We start from the raw sequence: 19,447 nt of genomic DNA on the forward strand, positions 1-19,447 counted from the left end.
AGCCACCAGAGGAAGATTGTCAAAATCTATATTTAAAAGTCATATTTATGTATGCATTTAAAATGCGGACGTCACACTGAACTTTTTTTTCAGTTAAATTTGGGGAGGGGTAAATGTGCTCACTGAAAATACACTTTAGTTTCTCTTTACAGATACTTATCCAAATCAGTGCAAATCAGAAAGGAGTATAACATATGTGCTTAACACAGTCTGTTAAATAGTGTTATTCCAGGAACCAAGTACTGCTTTTGTCTAGAAAACACGACTGTCGGTGTCAGCTAGCTATTCTACACTGACACCTTCAGAAAAGCTGTCTCATGACTGCCTGCAATGAAATGGGAGGCTCCTATAGTGGGCAGTCAGAGTTCTAAATGTTTCCTTTGTATTGACCAAACAGCAACATTCTGCAATTTTTCTAGTACTATAGATAATAGTAACATTTCAACATGCAGTCTGTATGCTCCATACACATGCTACATATAGCTTTTGCATTGTTAATATATAATGGGTAAACATAATGCATTGTTTTAGATTTTGAGGATATTTTACATTGCTTGTTTTACAGGTATAGCACTTCTCTTTGTAACTTCTTGGTCATGGGAGGATTTTCACTTCTGTCTAAACCAGCCATGTAAGTTGTTTCTTTTTTTTTTGTTTTTTTTGTTTTTAGTATTGCACACTTTAATCGTACTGATTTGATCTTTGCACATGCATTGGTAACATCGTTCTTGGGCTTTAGGTATGTCTTTAGAAATATTTCTTATTTTTCAGCTTTCCAGATGGTTGTCTGACAATTTTACCAAATGTATTTTTAATTTGCTATTTTAACATTTACAAAGTTAAATGGTATAGATAGATTGTTGGCTCATGTGAATCCAACATATCAGTCTAAAATAGCTGTACTGGTCTTTTGTTTTCAGATATCTTTTAAAAAGAATTCAGGGTGTCCCCTGAAAATAGGTCAGATGCCGCAATTGACAAAACTCCTTTGAATATTATTTTGTGACCAGCCATCTGTTTTGGATTGTACAATAGTAGTAATTCTGACCATATACAGGACAATTTCCTAGCAATTTCATACACTTTCTGTTGGCTTTCCTTTACAAAACAATTCAACACATCAAGGCATCCTACCATGAAGACATTTATATAGCAGGGATGGTGATGGGTTGCCTTGGTGTATTTGTTTTGTTTTGTTTTTTTTTTCCACAATGATGACTAAAGCTTTCTGGTAGCAGTTTACACATATTGTAAAGTAAAATGTGTTTTTCAGATTTTCATAGTGAAAGGTTTTATAGATACTGGTTGCTCAAATCTACATTTGAGCCATCTATGCAGCTCTACTATGTTGGGTCTTGCAGAATGCCAAACTTCAGACACAATTTATTTCTCATTCTTGTTCATTGGGGGACACAGGATTCAGAGACAATTGGGATATGCTGCCGCCTACAGGAGGATTTGGGCACTGGCAAATATAAAAAGTAATCAGAGAAAAGAACCATTCCAAAAAAGGAACCCGAAGTCTTGCTTGAGAAGTAGAAAGGATTCTTGTATACCTGTTACCTACTAGAGTACACAATTGGCAGGCAGACTTTCTCTGCCACTGGTGTCTGGACCCTAAGATGTTTGTACAGTTTCAAGGCTGGTGCCAGAGCTGTGGTATGCTGGATGTCGACCCTCTTGCATCCAAGTTTAACAACAAATTAGAGGCAAAGCCTCCCAACAGTTGAAACTGTGAGCTGGTATCTTTTACCATCCTTTCCATCTTACCCTCCCAGGGAAATGGTATATAGATATGTGAGTTATTCAAGACATATAGAAAACGTGGCAGGAAAATCACTTTGAAAATATTAATTCAACCCCTTAGATTCAGGAGTAACTTAAACTTTGCAAACAGTTCCCGAGTCACGTGGTGAGAAGAGGGAGATTATTAACAAGATAACCCTGAAGATACTGCTGTGTGACAGCCTGGATCAGCAGATGGCCCTGAGTACCATCTCTCTTTATCATACCTAACGATCCCCATAAGAGCAAATGTGCCTTTTGTTCCACCATTTTGCATGGCTCAGACAAATCATTTTTGAAACTTATGTTCCTAAAGCGGAGTTCCACCCAAAAGGGGAGGTTCCGCTTTAAAGATGGGTCCCCCGCTCCCCATTAAGGATTGGCACCTTTTGGGGGGCGGGTACCCAAAATTGACAGGTACCTGCTCCCACTTCCGCTGTGATCGCCTAGGCGATCTGAAGCAGAAGTTGTCCTCCCTCCCCGTAGTCTTGTGGGACACGTGACAGGTCCCAGAAGACAACGGGGCCATTCAGGAAGCGCAGCGCTACTTGTGCATGCACAGTGGGCACCCGGCTGTGAAGCCACAAGCTGTCACAGCCGAGTGCCCACACTGAAGATGCCAACGCCTGGAATACAGGACGGCCAGTGAAACGGGCTGCGGCGGGGGCATCGCGAGATCGTGGGACAGGTGAGTGGCTGTTTTTTTTTAAAAGCAGCTACAGTTTATGTAGCTGTTGACTTTTATTTTTTTACAGAGTGAGTGGAACTCCGCTTTAAGGATAAGGTTCCACCCTGCCTGTTAAGTCGTACTCAATCTGTGATGGCTTATTGGGTTTTTCGGCATCAGACTACTGCTTCCCAGATTTGCAATGCTGCCACTTGGTCTTTTGTTCTAAGTATTACTAGGCTTTTACCAGGTGGATGCTTAAACCCTATCTAATGCCAGCTTCTGGGCATGAGGTCTTTTGGGCAGCTCTTTGATCTGTAGCCAGCCCTAAGTTTTGCTGTTACTATGTGGGCCTTTTAGTGTTTTGTTGCCTATGCCCATCCCTCCAGTTGGACTGTTTTTGGATGTCCCAATTGTCTTTAAATTCTGTGTCCCTCAATGAATGAGAAAACAAAATTCAATTTTTGTATTTGCCTTAAAATCCATTTCTTGATTTTCATTGAGGGGCACAGATCCCACACCTCTGTGTCTGTGATTTGTGAGGCATGGTTGAGGGGGAGTACATGTGTTATTGATACATTTTTTTAAATGTTGCATTTTACATAGTAATAATCTTTTCCTGAGTATCTAGACTTTGTTTGATTTGGGTGTAATTTCAGGGATTTCTTCACTAAGAACCAAGAGCTTTTGCAGAGTCTCAGCTATGTAAAGGATGAGGGCACTACAATTCCTGAGACACTACATAGCCTTTTCTTCTCACCAATATTTCGACTAAATGAGTATGCCAGATTACTGCTCAAACTGGCCATGTGCTTTGAAGTGGTAAGTGCTTCCTATTTTTTTTTATTGGTTTTGTGTACATGTAAGAAAAAATACACAAAGTAGAAATCATACATTAATTATTACACCATTAGAGAATACATATGGCGTAAAACTGGTGTGATCATAGGAAAGGGGGAAAAGACACTTCACTTTTAGAATATAAAGAGCAAAACCAGGTTTGGAATACCAAATCTCACAGCTTCCTGGATTCTCTGCATGTTTTGCAGCTTCTCCTCTGACTTCAACAAAGTGGTGGCCATCAGCAGACACACTGACTCTCTGTTGCCCAAATGTGAATGAGATGGGGAAAAGATGGCTTCATCTACTGTTCTCCACTTATAGAGAACTACTCACACGTTTCACACTTTTTGGAGGTTAAACGTTTGCTTTCGAATTTTAAAGACTACATATCTCATGGTACCTTGCAGCTTGCAAGCAATGATTCCCATACCTACTCTGCCTCTGGAAACTCCTCCTCTTAGCCTCTCTGTAGTTCGTAAGGCAGGCACTGTGAAATGTGTGACACAGCAGTGCATACTCACAGACAACAAGAGGAAACAAACAAACCAATCCAGTGCGTGCACTGCAAGTTTCCAACTCTCCAATTAAATCTTTTTGATGAGTAGATCAGGCTACGTGGTCATGCGATGAAAAATCATGCAGGTGTCAGCATAGATCCAGGAAGATCTAGGGAAACTCAAAGACAAAAGTGGCAACAGCGCAAAACCTCCATCAGCATTATTGGAAGTAAAAACATAGCACACTTGCACATTAAAACACAGGTGTCCAACACAGGAGAAGCACAGAGACCTCATAAGCAGATGGAGTGAAGCCACAGACAAAGTTCCTCTCATGCCAGCATGTATGTGGTCTGACAGCTGTCAAGGACTAGCTGGAGTTCGGCATCCTGGAACGCTGTAGTCAGCCTTGTGGTGATTCCCGTGCGTGCCTGGAAGAGGTGGGTGGTGTAGGGGGCGGTAACACATTTCAAAGGGAAACCCTCCTTTGTCATAACCTGCCCCAGTGTATGGAAATTGGGTTTAAATAGCGATCGAATTGATCAGTAAGTGATTGTCACTGTGGAGGACCAGATACTCAAGTAATGTATTGCTATGTCTGCTGTACCAGAAACCATTCTGACACAACAAGCTACATTCAGAAAACAAAGTTACAATTATTGATACACATTATAAACTGCTATATTAACTCTTAGTGAGTCTCATATGTTACAAGTCTAGGACTGGCATTTCTAAGGGATAACCTAAATTTATAAACCACACTACAAAATCAGGCATACATTGTAGAAGATATTAATTAAAAAACATAATTAAAAAAAGTCAAGTTCAAGTTTTAAAAGACTGTGAGAATCTAATATTATAAATGCATGCATATATATTATAAAATAGCAGGGTGTAGCGCTTAAAAGTTGATAATCATGATATGATAAAAGAAACCATGCATCATATAACATGTCAAGCCTTATCAACAGCTTATAAACATTACAAAAACATCAATGTATTAAATGATGACAGTTCTAAAAAACAAGTGACAAAGTGACATAGTGCAAACGCATGTAAATAAGTGTATTGCGTCACTAATCAGTGACTCGCCATGTGCACGGTATCAGGTATAAGTCCAAATATTAAGGTGCCTAAAGGTCTTCCGGATCCAAATGACTGGTCCAAATGATTGATGATAAGGAAAAGTGTAAAGACTGCGCACTCACCAGATGTGCAATCACACTGCGCATTTAGAGATCTCAATCTCAAAGGACCAGGGTGTCCCCTTTAAAGGTCTGGTCAGGTCTGGATCCCCTCTTAAAGGCATGACCCCCTATGAGTACGTGCCATCGCACGAAACGCATCAGAGGGGGGCTACAGCACTAGGACACCACGCTTCCGGCACCATCTTGGTCCCGGCAGCCATCTTGGATCACCATACTGGTCAGTGATTTTTGTTTATCTACCTGGCTAATAAAGCACCCTCTGTTCATACGGTATCACGCTATTGGTCTCCTTTTTTCTGAGCTCCTTGAGCTTCTACTATCCACAGAGGAGGCGAGCCATCCATGGGCAGATGATGTCGATTTAAGAGGGGCTCCAGACCTGACCAGACCTTTAAAGGGGACACCCTGGTCCTTTGATTCTTTGATATCTCTAAATGCGCAGTGTGATTGCACATCTGGTGAGTGCGCAGTCTTTACACTTTTCCTTATCACCAATCATTTGGACCAGTCATTTGGATCCGGAAGACCTTTAGGCACCTTAATATTTGGACTTATACCTGACACTGTGCACATGGCGAGTCACTGATTAGTGACGCAATACACTTATTTACATGCGTTTGCACTATGTCACTTTGTCACTTGTTTTTTTAGAACTGTCATTTAATCCATTGATGTTTTTGTCATGTTTATAAGCTGCTGATAAGGCTTGACATGTCACATGATGTGTGGTTTCTTTTATCATATCATGATTATCAACTTTTAAGCGCTACACCCTGCTATTTTATTCATTTTCGGAGGTTTTTGGTACCTTTTGGTGTTTTAGCTGCTCACTGACTTTTAGCGCTCACTCATTCTTTTTTATTGTTTGTATACATATATACGCCTCCAGTTTTGCAAGTGCCCTATTCTGCTAAAAATACTTATGAAAAGCGATACATTAGTGGATCGCTGTTCATAGGTCAGAAGTTTAATTTTGAAAAATGATATATATAATTATACACATAGTTTAATAAGGGTCAAATTAATCATGTCTCGCCTAGGACTGACATTTCTAAAGAAAACAGCATTATAAAAACAGGCATAAATTATAGAAAACACAAATTAAAAAACGGCTCAAGTTCTAAAAGGCTATGAGAGTCTAATATTCTATATGTATACATATATGTGCCTCCTGTTTTGCAAGTGCCCTATTCTGCGAAAGATAGATACCTATGAAAAGAGATAAATTAGTGGATTGCTGTTCAGAATTATAAATACAATTGAATAAGGGCCAAATCGGTAATGTCTCATACAAGCTCACACATGTGTAAGCATGCATGCATGTACATGAGATGTGATGATAAGAAAGAAATCATTTGCATACTTTCAGTGTAGGCAGACAATAAAATTGTAATAGATATAATTTATTCCTTGTCTATGGTCCAGTTCAAGCTAGGTGCCATGACTGCTGTCCAAGGTTTCCTGTTTCAAGGTGGCTCCTTTCTCTTTTAGCATCCTATGGAGCCACCCTTGCATGCAGGAACTAGAATTGTATTTCAGTGCACTGTGTGCATCAATAGGAACACACAGCCACGTAGCCTCGATTGACAAAGCATTCCCCTGCTCCTTCTTCCTCCTCCCCCCACCGTCTCCAAGCTAACAGTCTGGCTGCAGGCTGCACTGTCCACTGTTACCTCTTTCCTGTGAAGATGAAAAGTGACAGGAAGTTTGGGAAGCAGCACTGAGAGAGCAGGAACCAGCAGCAGTGAAAATTGTAAACTGCAAGTGCTTGGGTACAAATTGTAACAAATAGTTTACTTAGGAATGTTTATTTTATTGTGCTCAATGTAATAAGCAAAAAAAATTGTGAGGGTTTAATTCTTGTTTGTTGTTTGTGTTAGTCATCCACAGAATACAAGAAGCTGCAGGACTCCAGCACTAACTATGACGCTTTAGCAGTTGCCCTGAACCGAAAGAAGAAGGAAGCTGAGTATACTTTGGGGTTCTGGAAGACGTTTCCAGGAAAGATGACGGTATGTATGCATCCTTTTTCTGTAAAAGGGATACCACAATTTGTTTAACCACTTCAAGTCCGGACACTTTCACCCCCTTCCTGTCCAGGCCAGTTTTCAGCTTTCAGTGCTATCACACTTTGAATGACAATTGCGCGGTCATGCAACGCTGTACCCATATGACTTTTTAGCATTTTTTTTAGATGGATAAAACTTTATTTTGGTATTTATTCACCACTGGGGTTTTTTTTTTTTTTTTTGCTATGTAAATGAAAAAGTCCACAAATTTTGAAAAGTGGTTTTCTTATAACATTTTGCAAATAAATAATCTTTCTTCATAAATATTGGCCAAAATCTATTCAGTTATCTTTTTAGTAAAAAAAAAAAAATAACCCAAATTAGTTTATAACCAAAAATTATAATTTTTCAAAAAACATTTTTTTATATTTTTTTTTTTTTTTTTTACCACACTGTCACCCTAGTAGTGCATGGTGACACTGTACTACTTGTGGGGGGTCATGAAGATTTTTTTTTTTATTTTTTTTTTTGACACTGATTGCTTTTACACCCATAAAGGCTGTAAAAGCAATCATTTCTCCTCTCTGACTGCATTCTTGTAGCCATTGAGAAATACTGTGACAGCTGTGATTGGTCACAGCTTGTCACATGGTACAAGGCTGTTGTGAATAGCCTTGTACCATGTGACCTCTAATCCTTCACAGATTTCACTAGTAGTAAGCAATGATGTCAGGAAGTGACACCTTGTTTACTACTATTCATGTGATCACTGATTGGCCAATCACACAAACCCGGACACAGCGGGCACCGGATTGCAGTGCCGCGCGCTCCCAGGGAGCGCGCACAGGCTGTAAATGTGGGTGCCGCGCCTGCACTGCTCCTGTCCAGCCGTTTATGTACATGGGCCAGACAGGAAGTGGTTAATTAACTGATAGACAGGCCATAGATGATACTGTTTTCTTTCCTGCAACCATGAGTTGCAGAAAAGAAAATTGGTCAATTTCCTCATCAACACAGTCAGTGTTGATGAAGGAATCTCTCCCAATGAGCTATTGGGTTCTCCTGGCAGGAAGTCGGGGGGGGGGGGGGGGGGTTGGGGGAATCATCCCCACCAGGAGAACACAGTGATCACTGCTAGCGGCTATAATAGGTGCTTGCAGTAATCACATGTAAATTCTGACATTCCAGCAATCAGCCTGCCCATAAATGGATCGCATCTCAGCCGGTCCCTACTGAACCAGTCAAGATTTGAACCATCTATGGCCAGCTTTAATGTAAACCTATCACAGGGCACAGCATTTCAGACTGAACTTATGTAAAAAGGCACTAGCAATTCCCTTTAGTGCACACTGCATGGCTGAATGAACAATAGATCCTCAGATCTAGGTGGGGAAATTATAAGCAAAGCTCAACCTCCTCTATAAAGATTACCCGTAATCACTCTCTATTGTTTTTGAGACCATATATTACATTATAGGACCAAATGAAAAAAATAATGCTGCAGATGGTCTTTAAAATGAATCTGTCACCTTGTCCATTTTTAGTCCCATTAAAGCATATCTTAACAGAAGAAAATATATAATTCAGCTTACCAGTCCTTAAAAGTGGTGGCTGCATTAGTTTTTTTTTTAAGCGTTTTTTTTTTCTTTTTTTGCACCTTGTAACTCTGCAGATAACGCACGTCCTGTGTCATGTCTACACCTTTTTTCTCCACTGGTATCTGTGAAGCCATGGTAGTCACATAGGCTGTATTTCATACATGTCTGACACTGCATTTCTAGCAAAATTACCAGTTTTGTTCTGTACTTGCTAAAATGTTCTTAGCCTGAAAAATGATGACACTAATGAAGCCACAGTGTCTAAGTACTGGTAAGCCGCAATATGTTACATTTTTGTTTTGGATTTAGATATACGTTGAGGACTCCTTCGTGTGTGCAGCAACCCTTGCCTCCCCTTTGAAAAGCGATCTGCAGTGGGTTGCTTTTCAGAGGAATTTGACTGGCAGGGAAGAGGTGGTTTGTGGCTTCCTCACTACCTGCTTTTACCTTGTAAATTTCACACCACTGCACTGCAATCGCACAACATAGACTTGTATTGGATGAGTTTGGTGGTGATAGCACCTACCAAATGTGGTATTCTGCTTGGGTTGTAGCAGAACACAGCATCGCATTCACGGCTTATGTAAAGCCCTGGGCAGCTGCATGCCCTAGTTTAGGTGTTTGCATTCACCACCCCTATCCACACATGTAAACGGACCCTTAAAGCGGACTTCCACCCAAAAGGGGAAGTTCCACTTTAATGCTTTGTCCCCCGCAGCCCATTAAGGATTGGCACCTTTGGGGAGCAGCTTCCCGAATATGACAGGTACCCGCTTCTACTTTCGCTGCGATCGCCTAGGCATTCGGAAGCGGAAGTTGTCCTCCCCCCTCCCTCCCCTGTAGTCTTGTGGGACACGTGACAGGTCCCAGAAGACTGCAGGGCCATTCACAAAACGCAGCGCTTCTCGCACATGCGCAGTGGGCACCCGGCTGTGAAGCTGCAAGCTGTCGCAACCTGGTACCCACACTAAAGATGCCAGCACCAGGGAGAGAAGACGGCCAGTGAAACCAGCCATGGTGAGGACACCGCTGGATTGAGGGACAGGTAAGTGACTGTATTTTAAAAGTCAGTAGCTACAGTTTTTGTAGCTGCTGACTTTTTTTTTTTGTTCTGCTGGAACTCCGCTTTAAGTTGCTTTTTTATATAGACTTTTTATTGTAGAGAAATATTATATCGTATTTATTGCAGCTTATTACTTTAGCCATAGACAATCACTGACTTTCATGGCCAACAGAATAAAACGTTTAAGATTGTATGATTATGAGAGATGATACTGTATATAGGTCAAACAAGAACATGTATGCAGTTGTATTGTTCTTAACCCAATATGGAGAGCTGCATTGGTGTGGATCCAAGAACTACAGGTATTAATGTGCTTTAAACCTAGACGTCTGTCTAAATAGGTAGTATGCTATAAACACCAGGAATTACTTTGAAAATAACTGCATGTACAGGCATAGTTAATTTACACTTTGTAAGAACGGACTGATTATTTAAGTGTATGTTATGGGGGGGGGGGGGGGTTGTGCTTGCATGTGGGTTTGCAGTGTTTTAGAAGTAGTTTTTTTTTTTTATTTGGTCTTTATCTTCTTCTGCAGGATTCTCTTAGGAAGCCTGAACGGCGCCTGATCTGCGAGAGCAGTAATCGTGGGTTATGTTTGCAAAATGCAGGAAGGTTCTCGGTTAATTGGTTCATACTTTTCAATGATGCCCTTGTTCATGCACAGGTAGGGGGTTAGCTTTTTATTTTACTGATTCCACATTTGTATTCATATGAATGAATGAATGAGCACAGCTTAGCCTGACTCTATTTTGTTCTGGGTGTGAGACAAGACATTCTCCTCTCACTGCCGGAACACAAGGATGAAGCTGCATACAGTAGGGAGAATTCAATAAAGCTGATGTCTCTTTCTGGTGTTAATTGCTTTTGTTAATGTGTTTCCCCTAATTCAAAAGACATCTGTGACAGTTTTGTTTCTGAAAGCAACTTGTGGGCCAAATTCAGGTAGTTCTAATTTGCTCCTTTTCTACATTGTGGTACCACATGTGTGCCAAATTCAAAATAAAATATAATACTGACAGTTTGTATCTTATGAAAGTGGAGCTAATAAGACCAACTTTCTTTTGGCGTACAGAGGCAGGTTTTGTGGAAGTGACTCACGTGTTCTAAAAGTTTTGCAGCATGTGCCAAATTCATGTACCTGTCCAGAACTTGTACTTGAATTTGACTCGCACTATGCCACTTTTGGAATGCTTGTGAGACACTTTCACAAAATCTGTATCTGAATGCCAAAGGAAAAATGGTCTTAAATAAAGGTGGCTCAGTGTGCAGCAAATTCAAGTACAAGTTCTTTTAGAACACATGTGAGACACTTTTTTAAAATCTGTCTGTGCCAATCTTTATGAATTCCAAAGAGTGTATGCAGTGCTCCCAGGGTGTGCACCTGTTACGCCCCTTTCACACGGGCGTTCCGTTCTTTTCATCAGTTCAGTCACATTTTTTCCAAGAAAAATACGGATCAGTTCACATCCATTTTTCATCAGTTCACATCCATTTTTCGTCCATTTACTTCCGTCTTTCGGACGTTTACATCAGTTTTCATCAGTTTACATCTCTTTTTTTGTCCATTTACATCTGTTTTACGTCCCTTCCGTCCCTATTTTTCTTCCGTTAAAAAAAACTGATGTTAACGGATGCGGACATTAATGGATGTAAACAGATGATCATCCACTTACATCCGCTAGTCCATAGAAATACATGGGTGTCTGTTTTTCAGCTGTAAACGGAGAGATGAAAAACAGACATCCGACACGCTCGTGTGAAAGGGGCCTTCGTGTAGAAAGTAGTTAGTTTAGACCATAATAAATTACAAAAATGTGCTGCGCTTCACTCAATAGTGCTTATATCAAATGATGAATACAGCCATGTGCTTCTATTAATAATAAGTGCCATAAAAATAAATAAACCAATACCAATAACCGTAGTCAAAGCAATGTCCATATACATGTCAAAAAAAGTCCATATATGCTTCTTCAGAAGTACATGCTCACTTTAAATGAAATAAATATCCAGAACTTCTTAATTTATCTCCTGTGTGAAATAACTCAAAATTGTGTGCTCCCCCACCGGTTCTGCTCTCATCTCAAAAATGACCAAACCGGTAATTGAGGTCATATAACGCTTGTGTCCCTTTTAATTGGACCAAAATGTGGATGGAATGGTATCCTGCTGAATGGGATCCCCCTTCACTCGATCGATAGGCTCTCCTTCTACGGTGGTTTATATAAAGGAATAATCAAATTATAGTGTTTTATCCTTTAAAAACATTTTAGCAATAAAGGTAATGCACTCACATGATAATTGAATATAAGCTGCTTTGTGCAAAAAATGTATCCTCCTGAGTTTTGGCAGTGGTGAAAATCCTAAAAATACCAGCTGGTGTCAGTATGGAACCATCGAGTGTAGTGATGTCAAAGCCCCTCCCCTGCGTGTTACGCCACCGGTCACGTGGCTTCATCAGGGGGTAAAGCACTGGATATTTATTTCATTTAAAGTGAACACGTATCTCTGAAGAAGCATATATGGACTTTTTTTTTTACATGTGTATGGACATTGCTGTTGACTACGGTTATTGATATTGGTTTATTTATTTTTTATGCCACTTATTATTAATAGAAGCACATGGATGTATTCATCAGTTGATATTAGCAATATTGACTGAAGCGCAGCACATTTGTGTAATTTATTATTGATTTGACACACTAGTATGAGTATGTGTTAGGTGTAGGCGATTCACAATTCGCATTCTGGACATCTTATTACTCATATAGCCGCTCACAAGTCTTCACTTTTAAGTTTGTTTGGACCAGCTGGGCCCAAATGAACTAATTAAAGAGTCCGTGAACCTGGAATTAAATTTTAAGAAGTGTGTGAGAATCTGATTAATTTTACTTCCCACGTAAGCTGGATGATGGGTTCCACTCACCATTTCCCAGTTACAGGCTGGATTTCATTCATGAGCAGGTGTATACTATAATCTTATCCCTATAAAAACATTGCATTTAAAATGTTCTACACATGCTTCATGCTGATTGTGTTTAGTAATTAGAATGTTGCCAGTGTATACTTGACAGCTGCCCATCACTGAGATCAAGCCTGCAGCTGAATGCACTGGGCACACAGTATGTATGAGTACATGAGACCTTTGTGATAAATGACCTTTACCAATCACACTGAGCTTTTCTCACTCTCTTATTTTGTCTATTCTCTTTGCAGTTCTCTACACATCACATTTTCCCCCTTTGTACACTTTGGGTTGAACCAGTGTCTGAAGAAGTGGCTGGCATGTGGGTACAGTTGCAAAAAATCAATTTGTTTTATAGTGCAGCAGAATGTGCAGGATGCTTGTTTGCATTTGTATGAGCAATAAATAGAAAGTATCTCTCCCTGGAGGATTTTAAATGGGCATTGCTTAGAACTTGAACACGTTCCATATACCTACTTAGTGTTTTATTCTCTGCTGTGGCGAGAAGCTGTTATTTCCCAAACAAAATACTGTTTCAGTAAAGAAGATGAGCCATTTAGAAAATCACTTTCTAATAAAGTACATCTCTAGGTGCAGTTTTAGGAACTCATTTTCAAAACATTACAACAAACATATATGTAAATGAATTTTACTCCTGCGTAGTCATTGTAACCGAATCATTCTTTAGCAAATGTGTTCAGTTAGAGTTGAACTCCAGGCACAGCTAAACAAACAGATTAAATACATATATGACATCTCTTTTAGCTGCCAAGGTATTTGTCTTTCTGTTTATCCAGTCTTGAGATCTGCACAGCTCTGGTGCACAGCACTGTCTAGCAGGAAATTGGACCTGATCTTTCTTTGCTGGAGTGCAGCTACACTTAAGAGACCTTTCTCCTCCCAGCATGTGGAAAGAGAAACCGTACACTGGTGAGCCTATCTCTGCCACTTTGCTGTCTCCTCTTATCAATATAGTCTGTGCTGGAGCATTACCGATTTCCTTATTGTGCTGGTTTTCCCTCCACTGGTCTCAATGTTGTTGAAGAAGTGATTGCAAGAGACTGATAGCTGGTCAAATTCGTGTAATCTGCTTACATTAAAATAAAATACATTTTAATTCTGTATCAATAAATACAGAGCTGCAATAAATTGTGTTTTTATTATGTGCCTGCAGTTCAGCTTTAGGGCCTCGCTCACATAGGCGGCTAGGAGGGTGGAGAAAACAGGTTCTAGCGGCAGTATCGCCTCCGTAAATGCTCAGCAGCCACTGCTCTACTTGTTAACCAGCCCTAAGGAAGAAATGTATTCTGAAAAACAATAAGCGAAGCGCAACAGACAAATATCGCATATAAAAGTCAATATTAAACAATAATTAAAGTCCCATTAAAAAGACTTATAACACCACTGTGTAATGTGTATAAGATAAATCTTCTGTCTTCTTCAGTGTCAACCGTGCCACCACCATTAGGTGAAAAATCTGCTCACCTTACTTTACGACCTCATCAGTAGGTCATTATGCGCTCAACATATGTACACCCTCTGTGGTCTTCCTCAAGCTCCTCTCCTGCATCACCACAGTATACACTCCTCCAGCTGATGCTCTTATATAATCTGTATTATGGAAAACAGAAAAGTGGAACCATAGTGCTCTGTATTTGTAAAACAATTTTTATTAGCGCCCAGATTAAAAACACAACATGTAAGAAACAAGCCAGAATATAATGTATAATTTCATACATGGCTCACCACCCTGCTCTCCCAGATGGTCATCAGTTCAGAACCTCTAGGGCTCAGCTCCTTCCACCTATACACAGTACCCCCCAGATTTGGGCTTCCTCAGTAGGCCTAGCATTTTTAATGTTTGTTATGTGAGATTTTAATAAAGGGTGTTTTACACTATTGGAGTCTCTTTTTTCCCTTCTAAAAAAAATATATGATACCCTTGGCGAAGTTATAAATGAGGAGCATGGTGGAGTGACATACTGGAGTAGGGACCTTACATATACCAACAAACTCATATAGACCAACTCTTAAGTGAGAAGGTCATGGCTGTCTGGTGAGTTTTCAGTAGTGGTGGTGGCACTTTATCTACACGGAGGAGAATTTATATACCATTGCACTTTTTTGTGAAGGAACTGTTGCACTTTACGGACAGATGTATTGATCTGACATGTATGAAGCACCTTATGCATTTAAAGAGTCACATGTTTATATATTAGAAATTGCACTTGTATAGTGTGTGTGTGTGTGTGTGTGCACTGTATATTGTGAGTGATAAATGGAAAAATTACAGCAGAGCAACACCGGATTTACCAGGCGTGTTAATATATTTATGAGAGATAATGCAGTGGAAAAAGTAAGTGGTGATTGAAGAAAAAAAAGAAAGGGGTTGAAGTTCCTCTTTTTATTGAGCTGTTCCACATGTGTCTTATGTCTATACAAAGCACTCTGGTTAAGGTGCTGAGACGCTGATTGCATATCTAAAGACCATCTTACTCTCTTGGCCTTTGAGAATTATTGTCTCTTCAGTCCTACACTTGACCATTATCAAGGATTCCTTGAAAGAACAGAGTACACTACTGCCTCAATGTAGAGGTCTAGGCAGAGGATATCGAATCCTACTCTTTCATCTGCTTCTATAGTAGGTGCCATTATTGCCTGACTCTCAGGCAGCCAATAAGGCCTGAAGTCAGAGACTGGCCAAGCCCACTTAAAAGCCTTTGACATGATGGGGTTCCCCCACTTCTACAACTGTGGGGCTAATTGTGAACCCTGGGGGGTCCTTTGGTAGTTTGCTTTTCATGCATTCAGAGCTGAAAGCTCAAAGAGTACCCCTTTAGGATCAAAGGCTAATCCTTTGGCGCCCCTTTAGCTGCCCACCCTTCCTTCCACTTCTACACAAATTACACACGTTACCCTTGTTCTCATTGTCATCCATGCACACCTAATACTCCTAATGGCTCCTGTTTTTGGCCTATTGCTTTTCCCTTGCATCCCAATTGTGGCACACTCAGATGACCTCCTGTAAAGAGAGTGCGCTTCATGGATTCTTGTAGTCAGCATTTTCTGGAAGGGCCTGTCACCTTCAAGATTCATCCAGATCTGGTACATCAGGCTTTAGTACTGGAAACTGCCAGTCACCTGCATGCAAGTGTAGCTAGTTTAGTTCTGTAGGTCCACAACCTGTGTAACTTCAGTTCCTTAGTCATCAGACAGGGGGTTAAAAGCTCCTCTCAGGGTCTTCTCCCCCTCTCCTATATTGCTTGGTCTATTTCAACCCCCCTTCAGTGTTAGTCTGGGGCTAGTTTCTGAGCTGTCAAATGTGTCTGTCTCTGTGAACCAGATAGTCCCTGGTATGATCCTTGATTTTATACAGGTGGTTGGGTGGATTCTTCTCTCTATACCCGGATGTGTCCCTCATTTGAGAGCAATTATCCCAAGGGCTACTGTCTCGCTCTTCAAAACAGTTGGTTCCTTCTCTATGGGGAATATTTTTTTGAGCAGGGATGGGAGAAAGACTTGTGGTACTGTCCAGCATAGGAACTCTGCTTAGTTTTGCTAGCACTAATTCCCCTGGGAACCAGTGCCTCTAGACTTGGAGGAGGGGTTCATGCACTTGGGCGCTTCTGAAATCTTGCATTGCAGGTGGAGATCGTTGCTTTTTTTTTTTTTTTTTACTTTTATTTGTTTATAATTGGCAGCATATCAGAGTATACAGAATGTATCACAAAATCAAATAAGAAATCCGATATGTACTAGCCTAGCACTATTAAATATTGTGTGTCTGTGTGCGCACGTGTGTGTGTTTTCTTGAAATTACTTTCAAAATATGCCATGCTCATTGAGGTTAAAGGTAGCTGAGTTGGATAGGTGTATGTAAGAAGGTTGTTGTTGTTCTTTCAGCAATGGATTAAAGATCACAACACCAGAGGAACAGCTAACTTTGGTTGCACTGTCACCTCAGGAAAAGGTAAGAAAATACCTTAGTTGATTAAAATTTTTGTAATAAATAAAAAAATAATTTCAAGGGCAATTCCAGGCAGCAACTGAAACCGATTGAGAATCGCACCTACAAATACTATTTAGCAATTTACTGTAACTATGCAAAAATTGGTTTACCCTTCATATGTATTCCCCTGTAACCAGAATGTATGGTCACTGGGAAACTGTATTTCCTAAATCCTGTGTTGTGTAATGTCCATGGTCTCTGCTCTCTGCACCACCAACCACATTCAGAATCCCAATGTTATTTTGATCCTGGCTTGTAGTTGTGAGGTATTTCCTTAGTGTTTGATTATTTAAGGTACCCTAGGCTTTAAGTATGTGAGAGACAGCAAGGAGTCTCCAGCAGGCGTGCTTTGGGCTAGTTCTCATATATTGTATACAGGGGATCAAAGAACAGCAACAAAAGGGACTAGGGCAATACTGCAATGTCTGGGTGGAAAACTAGTATTGAGCAAATAGATTGTGTTCACTGTATGCATTTAATTGTTTTAATACAATATACCTGAAAGGTAATTAGACATTTTTGCCTGTTTTGGTGGTTAGTTTCTTATTCGTGAAACCAGCTTTATACCACCTTCCAGTCTGACCTAGTCCACACCTGATCTTACAAATGAATCTTATGTTAATATTAGTGGTTTTCATCAAGTGACATTTGGCAAGCTGTCTCATGCTGCCACCCCTGCCCTTTCCACCTCCATGGGGTCTTGTCTTCTTTTTTTTTTTTACTGGCCTTCCAGCAGGGATGTCTTTTCCGACACAACCAATAGAAACATAAATGCACCCCTATTCCTCCACACAGCATTTCCAGTCCAGTACAGCCTTCTTTCCATAAATGCTGATTTTCAGACCGCTTGTTGCAATGAGCTGCAGATTGGGAATGGCCATAGCTAGTGTAGTCCCCATCGTAAATTCAGTGCATACGTCTGGTAGATCTCTTTTTGAATTAAAACATTTGGAGAAAATCCTGTCCTGGGTGGGACAGGTGTAGTATAGTTATCTAATATACAGCTGCTGCATATAACTTATTGATGCCAGTTGAATCCAAGGGGAGGTGATTTACTGTGTTTTTAGTGCAAAAATAAACCTTTACAGTCAAATTGATTAATAAATCAAATTATTACTATGAAAAAATTGTGTCCTTGAACTTGCAATCCAGGCAGATTTCATTGTCTTTAGCTACTGAACATTCAGTCATTAGAGACTGTAGTCTGTTGTTACGAGACAGATCCTATATAGTAAGATTGTAGGATCAGCAAGGCACAAAAAATATGTAAGTACCTGTAATAATAAAGTAGCATACTGACGTTCTTCAATACCTAGGAAGAACATGTAAGGGAGTTGTGTGAGCAGTGAAATGTGCAGCACCTCTGTCAGAAGGTCTTCTACTGGTCCTTCTGATACTATACTAGTTATATACGCAGCTTCATCAAATGGCTAGAAAGAATTGTAAGGGTTGCAGATATTTTTTCATGACCTGACAGTACCGATATGCAGAGGAAAATGAACCATACAGAAATGCTACGTTTTAGTGGCTGTAAAAAAAATTCACGCAGTGTTTATTCTCCAAAATTATAGTGGGATTTTGTTAAGGAAATGGTTTTTATGTCAATAGAGTTTCCTAGACTTTTTATATAGAGTCCTCATACTGCAAACTATTTATTATGTATTTGTTTAACTTCTCCTCAGACTAAGTGGCTTCGAGCAATTAGCCAGGCAGTGGATCAGGCCCTTAGAGGAGTATATGAGTCTTCACCTCCTTCCAGCGGGAGCATCGTGAGACAAGAGCCCCCTCTATCTCGTAGTGCCAAGTACACCTTTTACAAGGATCCAAGATTAAAAGATGCCACCTATGACGGGCGTTGGCTAACTGGAAAACCTCATGGCAGGTATGGAAGAAGAAAAAGGTGCTTTGCAATAAATGTGAACCTGGAATTCCAACTGGTAGGATAAGGGGCAACTTTTTTTTGTGTTTGTATACTGAATGTTCTTCAATGGGTTCTTTCAGCTGTAAAATGTATCATGCTATAGATTGTTGATACATGAATTTGTCTTACCTGTATTTGTTCTAGAGGGGTATTGAAGTGGCCAGACGGAAGGGTATACGATGGTGAATTTCGGAATGGTTTGGAGGATGGGTAAGAATCTTCATTTTCTTTAATCCGCATCATAATCACCATAATACAGTATCAGTTTTTATTCTTTTCACTTTACAGATTTGGAAAATACATAATTCCCAAGAAATCTTTAAAAAAAGAAGACTGCTATCTTGGCCACTGGAAAGATGGAAAAATGTGTGGTCAAGGAACATTCTGGTATGCTAATTAATATTTTCTTTTTTTATTTATTATGCCTTACTGAGAATGAGCCAATGCATACTTGATTCATTTTCATTTCTGCTGTTGTGTATTTCGCTTCCCCATAATTCTTTTAAATATTACCTACCCAGTTATGCTAATGGAGAAGTTTATGAAGGCTGCTTTCAGGATAACAACCGCCATGGTCATGGGCTTCTTCGGAGTGGCAAACTGACCTCCTCTTCACCCAGCATGTTCATTGGTCAGTGGGTGATGGACAAGAAGACAGGTTATGGAGTCTTTGATGACATCACAAGGTATATACTGCTATTCAGCTCAGTCCAGTGTCCATAGTTATGAGATGATGTGGCCTTGTCAGGTGATAACCTTACATCTACAGAAGCTAGCCAACCAACTATTGTCTGCAGAAAAACCTGCCTGAATGCTGGTATTGCCTTTTAGTTCTGGCAGTGTCTTTCAGGCTACTTCTATCTTTGCCTTCCCTATCTCCATAG

The 19,447-nt window shown here is 40.1% G+C and overlaps 1 protein-coding gene across 1 annotated transcript in view; it reads left to right on the forward strand.

Moving 5' to 3' along the window:
- Positions 1-19,447, forward strand: part of ALS2 (alsin Rho guanine nucleotide exchange factor ALS2) — a 112,903-nt gene that overhangs the window by 68,395 nt on the left and 25,061 nt on the right. Inside the window, exons 12-21 of the mRNA XM_089670526.1 lie at positions 566-631; positions 3,112-3,274; positions 6,881-7,012; positions 10,207-10,335; positions 12,885-12,955; positions 16,537-16,603; positions 18,325-18,524; positions 18,708-18,773; positions 18,852-18,950; positions 19,085-19,249. Of these exons, the coding sequence (XP_089526652.1) occupies positions 566-631; positions 3,112-3,274; positions 6,881-7,012; positions 10,207-10,335; positions 12,885-12,955; positions 16,537-16,603; positions 18,325-18,524; positions 18,708-18,773; positions 18,852-18,950; positions 19,085-19,249 (1,158 nt within the window). The remainder of the gene's footprint in view (positions 1-565; positions 632-3,111; positions 3,275-6,880; positions 7,013-10,206; positions 10,336-12,884; positions 12,956-16,536; positions 16,604-18,324; positions 18,525-18,707; positions 18,774-18,851; positions 18,951-19,084; positions 19,250-19,447) is intronic.

Source organism: Staurois parvus, unplaced genomic scaffold (assembly GCF_062004578.1).
Source record: "Staurois parvus isolate SC_StPar_1 unplaced genomic scaffold, SC_StPar_1.0 ptg000011l, whole genome shotgun sequence".
NCBI lineage: Eukaryota > Metazoa > Chordata > Amphibia > Anura > Ranidae > Staurois > Staurois parvus.